This window comes from Oryza sativa, chromosome 8 (genome assembly GCF_034140825.1).
Source record: "Oryza sativa Japonica Group chromosome 8, ASM3414082v1".
NCBI lineage: Eukaryota > Viridiplantae > Streptophyta > Magnoliopsida > Poales > Poaceae > Oryza > Oryza sativa.
The window spans coordinates 2197154-2209950 of NC_089042.1; the positions used below are offsets into that span (position 1 = coordinate 2197154).

The 12797-nt window shown below is 41.6% G+C and overlaps 1 protein-coding gene across 1 annotated transcript; it reads right to left on the reverse strand.

The window, feature by feature from the left end:
• Positions 1 to 10548: 10548 nt before the first annotated feature.
• Positions 10549 to 12124, reverse strand: LOC107281829 (U-box domain-containing protein 8). The gene has a single exon (XM_015793046.3). The coding sequence runs from the start codon at positions 12028 to 12030 to the stop codon at positions 10945 to 10947; it is 1086 nt and encodes a 361-aa protein (XP_015648532.1). The 5' UTR covers positions 12031 to 12124; the 3' UTR covers positions 10549 to 10944.
• Positions 12125 to 12797: the final 673 nt, after the last annotated feature.

The following is a 12797-nucleotide window of genomic DNA, read 5'->3' on the forward strand; positions in this document are numbered from 1 at the left end:
ATTTAATTCTACCCGTATAAAAAAACTCATTTAATTCCTTCTCTTTTTTTCACCGATGTATTTTGGGTTATCAATTAGGAGTACTCCCTCCTTTCAAAAAATATTATTAAGATAAGATTTAGTCAAACTTTTATGATTTATTATCGATTTTGTATCAGAATAAATCTACGTATATATATTTTAACTCTACATTTAAATTTTTTTTGATGTTTGGGATTCTAAAAGCTCTATCAAATTTTGCCCTAATCGATATTTATGATCAAATGAAATTACTTTTACTCCAAAAAATACTTTATATTGTTAAAATTGTCTTTGTTTTTTTAATTCCCTTGTGTTTGATATAACTGTAATAAAATTACACGATCTTTAAAAAAAATACTCTAGACGTCGTGTAATATGGTAATATTGTATTTTGTAGCACGAAAAATGTCCATATGTGATTTGATCATCTGAAGAAACAAATGGTTTTTTTTCTCCTTTTTGCAAGGATTTTCCAAGCAATAATATGCAATACTATATGGCAGTACTCCTACGCAATTGTGCACATAACTTTAGCTTGTCTTTCCAACCCAGAAAAAAAAACTTTAGCTTGTCTCTAAATACCTTTATAATACTATTTACCACCGTTTGTCACGTTTGCCATGTTGAACAATTTTATATCAAGATCAAAAAAAAAGAGAAAAAGAATCTTCATTGAGATTTACGACAAGTAAATAAAGATTACGATGACACACCAGATGCCAAACATTTGGAAAAAAAGTTGCATTAAAAAGCATAAAACACGAGATGCTTGGAATATAAGAGCAATTGGAGAAAACTTTTGGAATGAATAATCATGTTGGAAGGGAATCATGTTACATGATAAATAGCTCAATGGTGTGATATGCTATGCATTTGTCTAATGTTTTACGAAGTATAAACTTTTTAAAGTTTAGTCAAAGGATACAAAATGTGAAAATTCTCAAAATAAAATTTAGGTTAAATACTTGCTAGCAACTGTAGTAACTGATGTGTATAGCTGTTCATTTAAACTACTATGACAAACTAATAAAATCGTAGTAGTACAACAGTATCCATAACAATTGGTTGTAGTTTCTTTTAAAGTAAATATCAGAATGAATTCTATTATCAAAGAAAATAAACATGTAACCTGCAGCATTGCACGGATGTAAGACATTGTCAATATTTGTCCCTTACCGCGCAAGGGAAAATGAATTGCGCCTCCCTTGTACCCAGATTCTACAAAATAACAATAGATATCACTACTTATTTAGCAACGAAATGCAAACATAAATTAAAATTGTGGTATTCTGATGGTTGAAGCATGATCGATGGGCAAGGGAGAAGGATGTGCATGCATGTCAAAACTTACATAAATTTAGATTTTAGTTGGCAACGACCAATTAAACAGAGAAACTGAACTTTGTAGCTACTCCCTCCGTTTCACAATGTAAGTCATCCTAATATTTTCCACATTCATATTGATCATAATATATCTAGACATATATATCCATTTAGATTCATTAATATATATATATGAATGTGAGAAATGTTAGAATGTTATATTGTGAAACGGAGGAAGTAGTCAGCAAAGTCAGCATGGAACTACGGCCGGCTGGCCGGCGGCGAGCTGCCGCAATCCGTGAATCCGTGATGGCCATTTCAGTCTTCAGAAGACGAATACAAAGGCATGGAGACTACACACCGGCTGCCTACTTGACTTTGTCAGTTACATGAGACAAATGTGTATATGGAGTAGTCCCTGATCCGTAAGAGCTACGTATAAGCATCACCTGACTTTTATTTGCTAACTATGATGCCACGTAAGTGCTACGTACATGTTACGTGGAACGGGGACTGAGTCAGCAAGCAAACAGAGGTTGATCCAGACAAAGCTTTAGGTTAAGTCCTCTTTTCTATCAATGTAAGACATTTTTTTAGAGAGGCAAAGGGCAAGTGCTATGATAGATGTGACTACCACCTCCAAATTTATTCATATCATTCACTCATAATCTAGGAAAAGGGTATGTGGTTGCAGTGACTTGAGTAACATCTTAAGGTTCTAAGTTCAAATCTCCATAGGAGCGAATTTCATGTTGGGTTATTTGAGCTCCACCCTCAAGTTCCCATGGTACAAGTACCGACAGTGGAGGCTCGAGCCCTCCACCCTCATGATAGATCTGCTCCTACCATAAAAATGACATGTATCAAATAAATAGAAGGTGTGAGACTTCGAACTCAAACCGGCTAGCCCACCACCTTATGGAGCTAGCCCAAAAACCCTAGAGGTTTCTCGCAACAGATCCGCTCCTATCATCAAGCCATATATGAGCACACATTAGTCGAAGCTGTTATCAAATACTGTTGATGGGCTTGATTTGAACCGGTTTTAGAAGGTATGGGACGCTTTATACCCGATTAGTTAAGGGATGTGATAAAATCCCCATGGTTGAGGGGCCTAAACTAGACTTTTTCCTTGTTATAGATAGGAGTAGCTCTAGTCTTTTCCGGTCCAAATATCTGGTGGTAGGACTTCTAATTAGGCCCAAATAATTTGGTGAGCCCACTTCCCATTTATATTTTTATACGTGATATATTGTTGGGTGGGAACAGATGATTTTTTTTTCATTTTCTAAGATTCTTTTGAGAAAAGTTAGAAATAGTCATCCGTATAACTTGTTATTCCACTTTCCTTTATATTTGCCACCAAGCACTATTCATATTTAAACTTTGATCATTCATCTTATTTTAAAAATAAAATTCTAAACACGTGAATAGATATCATATTATCAAAGTGTCTCATACTTAAAAATTCATTATAATATAATCATTGAAAAATTATTGGTGGTCCAAGTTGCAACAGCAACAGTCAACAGTGATATACTCTCTCCGTCTTATAAAAAATAAATATAGCTAGTACGGGATGTGGTACATTCTAGTACTGTCTCGTAGTATTAGGATATGCCCCAGTAGATCCGTTGTTTTATAGGACGAGGAAGTATAAATTAACGGATGTACTACCAGGCTGATACCACTACCCTAACCTGGTAATGCCAATGTCCCCCAACACTGTCATGAACAATGTGTCATAAATCACAAGTGGATGAGTTTCCTCTGCAGCAACGCTTTCTGACGTTGATCAAAGACATGTGGACTCGCGGGATATGCGGTCCACATGTCAGACACTTAAAATCAGAGGGTGGTACTACAAAGGATCTATTTCTCTCATAAATAGCTTGCAACGTCATGGTTTTTTTCCATGCGGTAGAATTTTCCAACGGAGCCATTGTATTTGTTATTGAAAAAGGTTCAGGTTTAGATATGAGTTGGAAAGGGAAAAATTTTTTTATTTTACTTTTATCTAAGATAAGGTTCGGAACAAATAATTACCTGAAATGCTCTTAGTGCATTCCAGATATATTACATTGCAAAAAAAAAAACGTGGTACACATTTAAGTATGTAAAAGAGAAATGCAGTGCACAATTTTCAATAGCAGTACAAATGATGCAATTGAATGATTAATTTACACTTGTCATTTCTGAAAAACAAAGCAGTTGTACGAAGTAGTAGCAAATAATTCAATTGACATCTTATGATAAAAGTAGATACATCGCTACATTGAAAATACATACCCCCGTTCTCAAATAAAAGCATTTTTAGACTATCCAGATTAATATTATTGAGGAGAAAGATTTCTTTTTAATCACATCATTAGTTAAATTTTGAATTACTCAAATTCCCTTTCTAAGTTTCTAATTGGTTAAAAACACTTGGATTTTTGCGCATAAATTCTAATTTATAGAAATATATATTTTTTTGAAAGTACAAGAGTGCACTACATCACACTCCTCCTGAATGGGAGAGAGAGAGAGATGTGATTGCTTGCATTGTTAGTAGGAGGTGTGCATCTTCCTTCTCTGAACATCCAGCCCGACACAAATCGCATTAGCAGTAAATTTTGGCACGGAGAAAAATCAGAGCTTGTGAAGTTGAGTGAAAGAAACACTACAATTAAAAGGCACACGTGGACAATAATACTATACATCAGCCTCACCTAATCACAGTTGGTTGACGTTTTTATCGATCATCACTGCTTTACTAATCAACTAGCTGATGACTAGTCAACAATCAGCTAGCAGTCCCGTGTCCTAAGTAGATTCTGTTCAATGTCTCTTTGCGCAAGTTAAGAGAAGAACATTTGACTACGACTGAAAAGAAACCTGCTCTGCAAAACTATCTAGAACAGTTTGTATTTATATGGGAAGATATTAGTAATTTAACCTTGAAAGTGCTTGCATTGTTGAACACCTACTAAAGGATGCGAGAATCAGGGGCGGAGCTAGACAAGAGTGGAGGGGGGTGCACCACTATAGTAGCAATTTTTTTTTCTCAAACTACTTCCTCCGTTTCACAATGTAAGTCATTCTAGCATTTTCCATATTCATATTGATGTTTAGATTCATAACATCAATATGAATGTGGAAAATGCTAGAATAACTTACATTGTGAAACGGAGGGAGTATATTATTGTAAATTATAATGTTTTCGTGTATTATCACCATCAACGGTTCAACATAAGTAACAATGGAGTCAGGTTAATAATACGGAGTAGAATACTTCCTTTTATTTTAGTCAAGAATATTTAGTGTCTAGGATAATACGTTCAGTCAAAATTGTAAGTTCTGACCATCAAATTTCTTAAATACTTAACTAAAAAATAAAATAAATGGTAGATTTGTCTCCAAAAGTATAATCATCCTTGAGCTTTATCATGCCTCATCTGCTGACTTTCTTTTGCATTGCTAGTATTAACGAGAGGTTTTTTTAAAGAAATTCTCCATAAATGCACATCTCATTTTTAGTCATGCAACAATATTTAGATAAAATAAAAGACAATAACTATACATACTATCCTACCATGGTTACATTGCATCACAGTATGTATATATATTTTCTCTCCAACGAAAACTATTATCACGCAATTCAAAACTACCTATCTTTCACATGAGTTCTTCCAATGAATCAAATTAACTTGTAAAGAATTATATAAGGGGACGAAAGGATAGAGGAGATTGCAAACTGCAACGTAACTCATGCTGTGGTTATGGGCCGTTCGTGTGCCTCCTGTGGTCTGTTTTCTGATGTAGGGGGTTCACTAAGCTGGGAGAAGGGGGGTGCCCATGCGGTAAGTAAGGGTATTAAGCACTAATTTTTCTTTTTTCGCTAGCCGAGTGCCCAGGAACTCCCTAGGATGTACTTAGCTTCGCCCTGGCGAGAATGTGCTTTTTGGCTGAGATTTTGAGGGCGTTCACAGAGCACCTATATGGTGTTCAACCTCAACACCAAAAAATGAATATTCATCGCAACACCCTCCATCTGCGCAGCCTCCTCAAGACCACATAGCCAACTTGAGCCACGGGTTCCTCATCAGGGTTTGCAGGTGAGGCCAACACTCGTGCTCCGCACCATCAGAGAAGAGAGAGGGAGGAGAGATACCTCGTCGGCCATCCCGCGCTCTACATCGCTGAGTTTGTTGATCAGGGGAGGAGGGTCGCCGGGCGCTCGCCGACTCAATGGGGAAGGCGGCAGGGCTGGAGAAGCTCGCCGAGCATGCTCCACCGGTGAGGAAAGACGCCTTGTTTCCTCCGCCCAACGCCGCCGGAGAAAGGAGAGCATCATCAGAGAGGGGAAAGGCCGCCGACGGGGAGAGAGGAGCGGCGCCACTGCGGGGCAGGTCGCGGCCCCCGGCTTCACGCGGTTGCTCCCGCCGTCTCTCCCTCCTGCGTCAAATCCGTGCCACGAAGCGCTTGCCCTTCCTTGCTCCCGCCACCAGAGGTTGTCGCCGAGGTGAGGAGGTGTTGGATGGATGGGCAGCGTGGAGGGGATTAGGTGGGGAGAGAGATTTTATATTACTTTCTTGATTTTGGATGTTAACTGCAAATTTTGGAATACCATGTTAATTGAAAAAACATAAAAGAGACTAAAATACAAAATGTCTGTAAGTCCCACCATAGAAATTTTTTTAAACCACATCTTGCATCCTTTGAAGTTGCTAAGCCTACATGGCAGCTGAGGTCTAGCAAATTGCTTGGACGCATTGCCATTGCCCTTAGCGACCGGTGAAACGATACGAATGATTAATTGAGATCTTTTTCACTACCTAAGTTGTTTTGTAATGGACAGTTCGATTGTCACTGGTATGTGGGACCCCCACGAAACAAATCAACAACTGATGACCCCACAAATTGATCATTGAGCTTGCATAACCCAGACAAATGATAGAGAGAAGGGGGCGTAGCCCCACGAGGATGGCTCCAAAAGTCTCCAATTGCAATCCAATCCAATCCATTGCATGGCAAAATTCGACACGTGGCAGTGATTAAGCAAGAACAGATCAAGATCCAAACACATTGTGATCGAAGTTTGCCGGCTAGTATACACAGTCCCAAGCTTTTATCATGGAGGAGATGTGTTCTTGGCCAACCACCTACAACCTCCAATTTGGCAGCATTCCACTTGGCTACAAAAAGGTTGTGATCATCCATGCATGCATTCAGCATGACAAAGGTTAATTAAATTAAAAGATGGATAGCATAGCACTATTAGTATTAGTTAGTTTCAGGTCAAACTATCTGTTTGGTGAGTGACTAAGAATATGGTAAAATGAGTTAAGTGTGGCTCCTCTTGTGCTTCTTTTCCTACTAATTCAATGCTGTGAATGCTTGCAAAGAAACAGTTGAGGAAAGAATTAGACACCTACCTAAAATAACTGAGGCATGACCACTAAGGTTTAAGCTTTTGACTCAGAACTGGACACTCTAAAACAAGAAGAAGACAATACATTTCACAAAACCACGTATATTTTTACAAAAACGATCAAAACTATAGGTTTAAAACATCACATCATAAAACTATAGGTTTAGCGTTGAACTTATCCCGAAACTAATTCAATCTAAAATGTTAAAAATACAGTTTTAACGATAAATTTATTTAAAATTATATTTTGAGAGGTTAAAACCTACAGTATCATTTTCATAAGCTACTAAGAGCAGGTACAATAGCAGACTATAAGCTTACTATAAATATATTTTAAAAAGATAAAAGAAGAGAGAAAAGAGCAGCGGGCTACAGATCTGTAGCCAGCTGCAGCACAGACTACAAAACGTAATGTGTATATGACATGTGGAACCAGGTATTAATAGTATAGTAAGCAACTATTGTATGAATTGGCTGTTACATTGGCTATAGATGGTTTGGAGCTAGTAGCCGGCTATACTATTAAACTTGCTCTAACAAACGCTAAACATATAGTTTTTCGGTACTATGGCTTAAGGCTGTAACTTTGTGATGAACTTGATATTATAATTTGCGGTTTTGTAATATTATGGATTAAAGAGTACATATATACTCACACATATCTAGATTTATAGCCAAAATATCTTTATATTTAGAGCTAGAGAGAGTAGTTTTGTTAATAATGCTAGTAGTTTCATGAAATTTACTACTACTACTCATCAAAGAAATAATAGACATCAATGCCCACTGATCAGAAGAGGTAGGGCACACAGGATGAAGGAACAGACTGAAGAGATGGCACTTTTTTTTGTGCATGATCACTTGAGCATAAATGCAAAGCAATGCTGGGGCCTCAAGACACTGAGGCAAACTGTAGCTAGAGACTCATTGTATGCACCTCCTTTTGACAACATCCTCTCTCCGAAAAATCGATCTATTCGTTGCCCTTGTCCCCTTATGCCTCTTCTTCCACTGCTCTCTTCTTTGTTTCTTGTTATCACCATCATCATCATCATCGCCTGAATCAGATTCCATGCATCTCATGATGTTCACATGCATATCAGTCCATGATAATTCAGAAAACAGGTTTATACTCTTTCTTTCTCATGAAAAATTCAGACTCAGATTCATCATTCATGGAGGTTTTGGCACTTCTCTTCCATGGTCACAATCTGTTGAAGACAATTGTTATGAGTACATAGTCTTTTTTTTTGTTTTTTTTTCTTGAGTGAATGGAATAGAGAGATGAACAGTCGCCGACACGGAGGCCCCACACGACAGTGACAAGAGGCGTCGCGGGCATTTTCGACCTAACAGAAAAACATTATTGTTTGTTGTTTTGTGCTGATTGCAGAAGCTTTTGGTGTCTGAGGATGGTGCCCACAGTGGTACTAGCCATTATACTGAAAGATGGACCACTTGTGTTCTTATGATGCAATGCAAACCTATCTCTTCCTGCTACTATTCCAGTGTTATGATGGTTTTCCTCCAGGAGCATTCACCATTCAGGAGCAGCTTTGGAGAAAGCTTACATGAGAGAGCAGTTTTCAGAGGAAAAAAAAGATTACATAAAATAGATTCAACCAAACTGATGGAACCAGCCTTAACTTGATCCTTTGCAAGATCAATGCTAATGCCACAAGCTTTAGTTAGCTTGGTTGATAGTGACAGAACAGTTCTTTACTGAACAATGAGCATGGTTCATCTTTTCCGATTGAGTGCTGGATTCTGACCCTAGCGGTATGACGTTTTTCGTCAAATTTTACTTTTTCAAATTTGAATTCTCGAAAACCATTCGACATTTCACTTGGAACCTACTTTTGCCTCGTGTCGAAACCTCAAAATTTCGTGGGTTTTGATCGGTTTTCATGGGAAAACATAAACCCTGACAATGAGTGCAATGATGAACAACACAGGAGGGAGCAGGCATACATAGATTTGCCACAGTCCACAACCAAGAAGAGCACCAAAATCAGGAAAGGAACAAGTGCATTTCAGGAAACAGCTGCCAATGTGCAATCTGAAAAATTAGGTACTCCACACCTGAAATGGAGGAGGATCCAGTGGATGAGTACTTCTCCAATCTCCATCCTACACCCCCCCAGATGTTGCTACAAATGCAAAGGACTTTCTGGTGATGATATCACATCTCACACCATTTTCTCATTCAGTCTATGAACATGAATAATTGAATTGAATACCCCCATTGCACACTTCTGTACTGAAAAAGTTGCCAACTAACTCTGCCATATGTGCATGGTCAAACTGAACATGGTACTAGCAGTATAATTTCAACAGCTCGGTCAAAAATGGCGATCACTGCTACTGCCAAATCAGTTCAGAAAAAAGAGTAGTACATGACCATGAAGAAAAGCTGCTGCACATCACACAGTTGCATTTCATCACCTGAAGCGATTCAGGGCCAGGGGTTAGCTGATGATTTGCATGGTTTGCAATCTGCATGACTTAATCCTGTCCACTTAACAAAATCTCAAAATTAGATCCCTGAAACCATTTAGCAATCAGGCCAATGGACTTTTGTTGGCTTAGAACAAGCCATGCTTCCAAATGGACATACCAACCACCTCCAAGAAAAGTTTGTGGTCAAGGTCAACCCTTATCTTATGGTTGCTAGGTTTCCATTCAGACATTGTCAACATCAAGGCCACATCACCACTAGATGATCCACTAAGTTTATTTTTCTATGCACTTCTAGATAAACCAAGGAGCTGTGCACATAGCAAATCAACAGAAAAATCGTACCTTTTTGTTGCACATAAAGGCTAAGTAGCTAGCAATTAGCAAAAGTAAGGGTTGCTAAATGCTACAAAAACAATCAACACCTTCCCCTGAATGACATAGGAGAAACAACCAACATAAGCTGCTAATTTCCTAAGCTAGTTATTGATCACATCGAATCTTATGAAGCCCCACCACCGCTTTGTCACCGACTAATGAGACAAATCCGTGTCTAGACCTTTTCATACTTAATCAGATGTAGAAATTGCAAGTTTGTTGACGTTGCAGAAACTAGACCATCTAAAAAAAATTTTAGGGTGTCCTTGTCAGATAAAACAATAAGCAAAGTTGCATACTAGCCACTCACTTGTTTAGCAACTACAGTGACACAAGCAATCTCGTCAGTATCTCATTTCTTGGCTACAAACTGATTGCATACTGTTTCTCCATGCAAGAGCATCTGAAAATTTTATCCAGGACTGATACAGAAGAACATATAATTTAGAGGAGATATGTTACCTTGTCAAATTCTATTAGCCACTTCAACAAAAAACAGGAACTACAGTTAGATAATCTAGACTAATTTAAAGTCCATGATATCAAGGGAAATCCACGAGTATGATGTGAGATCTCCAATGGCAATTTAATATGGGAAGCAAATTGGATGACACTCCTTATTTAATTTTGACGTGGAAAACATAGATAGATGCACGAGGTTTAAGTGCACCACTTGAAAAAAAAAAAAGAAAACAAGCATTATGTGATATGTCAAACCTCACATAACAAAAATATCTGATGAAGTATAAATCAAGCAAACACGACCAGAAGAGTTTGTGAGCAAGTGAAAAATTGACAACTTTTGCGCTTTTCTAATAAATTCCACTTCTTATATCATATAGCATTACATCACAATCCAAAGGAGGATGATAAGCAGATACACACAATCGAACCCTCATATCAACAACACAAGATTGTAGTGAAAAATCATAGGAATTTCACAGGAGACACTTGAGAGCAAAAAAGAGATCACTTGATCATGAGATGTATCATATATCATACGACATTTCAGATTGGATGATTTTGGGATTCAGAATTCAATCCAGAACAGAACACCACAGAAGGTCTGGGTGAAATGATGAGAGGACCATGTTTTTCTAAGCATATGAACAAAAAAAAAAGGAACTAAATTCTACTTATTTTTTTTTCTTCTTCTTCTTCTTCCTTTCGACGCTGCTACCACATGAAAAGAGAAGGGAAATGAACCCAACCAAAAAGAAGAGAAGAGTAGACCCCAAAAAAAGGTTCACCTTTGCTGTTTCTACCTTTGTACACCGAGCCCAACACCGATTCGAAGAGGCGCCGAATCAAAATTCGCACAAATTTGATGTTTGGAGTTTGGATGAAATTCATCAAAGCTTCTCGAGCGTCCGAGCTAATTCCACCGCGTTCTTGGCAATCTTGCAGTTGTCGTCGTTGACGAGAGCCTCGCAGAGATGGAATGCTCCGAGCTTGATCGCCTCCCTCGCCAATTGGTTGCTCTCGCCGCAGATCAAGTTGAGGACGACGAGCGCCTGCTCGATGGCGCGCGCGTTGCCGCTGCCGGCGACGCCGACGAGCACGGCGACGACGCGGGGGATCCTGGACAGCTCGTGGCGCCCCTCGCGGGACTTGGCGAAGAGGCCGAGCACCTCGGCGGCGCGCGCGGAGCCCGCGGCGGCGAGGTCGACGAGCGCGGGCGCCGCCCCGGCGCGCACGGCGCGGCGCCTGTTCTCCGGCAGCTTGCAGAGCTCGTACAGCGCCGTGGCGGCCTCGCGCCGCTCCCGCGCGCCGCCGCCGCGGCGGAGGAGGCCGACCAGCGCCGGGACGGCCGAGGGGTGCGCCCCGATGGTGCACTTGTTGACGTCCACCGTGGCGAGGCTGGTGAGCGCCGTGGCGGCCACCGCCGCGGCCGCGCCACCGGACGACACCGCGGCGGAGAGCGCGTCCACGGCGCCGTCCGCCACCAACCCGACCCGCGCGTCGTCCCCGTCGAGGCTCAGGTGCAGCAGCGCCCTCGCCGCCACTTCATCCCCGCCCGCCGCGTGCCGCAGGAGCACCCCCACGTCGCCGGACTCCATCACCTGCCTCCTCCCTTCCGGCCCGGACCTCGCCAACCTAAGCAACCCATAAACCGACGAAATCGCCGCCGCAGCCGGCTCTCTCCTCTCCCCACCACCACCGCCCGCCGCCGCCGTTGGCACGGCGGCGGCGGCGACAGGAGAGACGGCGGCAATAAGGCGGCGGAGGGCGTGGTTGGGGATGAGGGGCGGCGAGGGGGGGAGCGGCAGGTTGGTGACGGGGCAGGTGAGGTGGCCGCCGTCGAGCCAGCGCTGGATGCTGCGGCGCTCGAAGGTGTGGCCGGAGGGGAGGATGACGGGGTCGGTCATGACCTCCAGCGAGATTGGGCAGCGGAAGTCGTCCGGCCAGGTCGAGCCCTGCTCCGGCGACACCTCCATGCGCGTTCTTGGCGTGCGAGCCGATCTGCGGCGAGGAATGGAAAGCGTGTGGGACTCGTGAGGAAGACGAAGAGGAGGAGAGTGGGGAAAGTCCACTTCTTCCGGTGGACAGGAAACGGGATTTGCTGTGGGGCGGTGAGAGAGGGTGGGGAGACCACCCGGTGGGCTTAAGTAACCCACTAATCTACCCTACCCCCACCCCACCCCACCCCATACGGCCATACCTAGAAGGCAGGTCGATTACCGACGTCGTGAGTCTACATGTGGTGTGTCCATCCACCTTAGGTTGGGAAGCATGCCGGCTGCTGGCATCGTGAGTCTATGTGTGGTGAGTCCACCTTAGGTTAGGAGGCATGACGGTTGCCGGCGTCGTGAGTTTACCTGTAGTAAGTCGGGATGAGGGAGGATGAAGCGTTAAGGTTGTGTTGGAAGCGGTGGGGGTAGTTTCAGAAGGGTTTGTTTCAATGTTGTAGTATCTGTCTGTGTTCTTGTTGCTGTCTTGTGTTTTACGAGGGAATGCGCGTGTCGATCTTGTGAAGGCTGGAGGATATATCATTTTTGGATTTAACTAATGCTTTTTGGTGGTGGTGTTTTTTTTTTGGGGTTCGTTTCGACGTCATGGTATCTATCTGTTGCAGTCTTGAGCTTTCATCGTGTGATGAATTAAAGGATAGCGATGTTGCTTATGTTTATCGTTGTTATGTCTATCCGCTGCAGTCTTTGCCTGAGTAACGTGTGGCTTATTTGGATTTAGCAGACGATCCTTG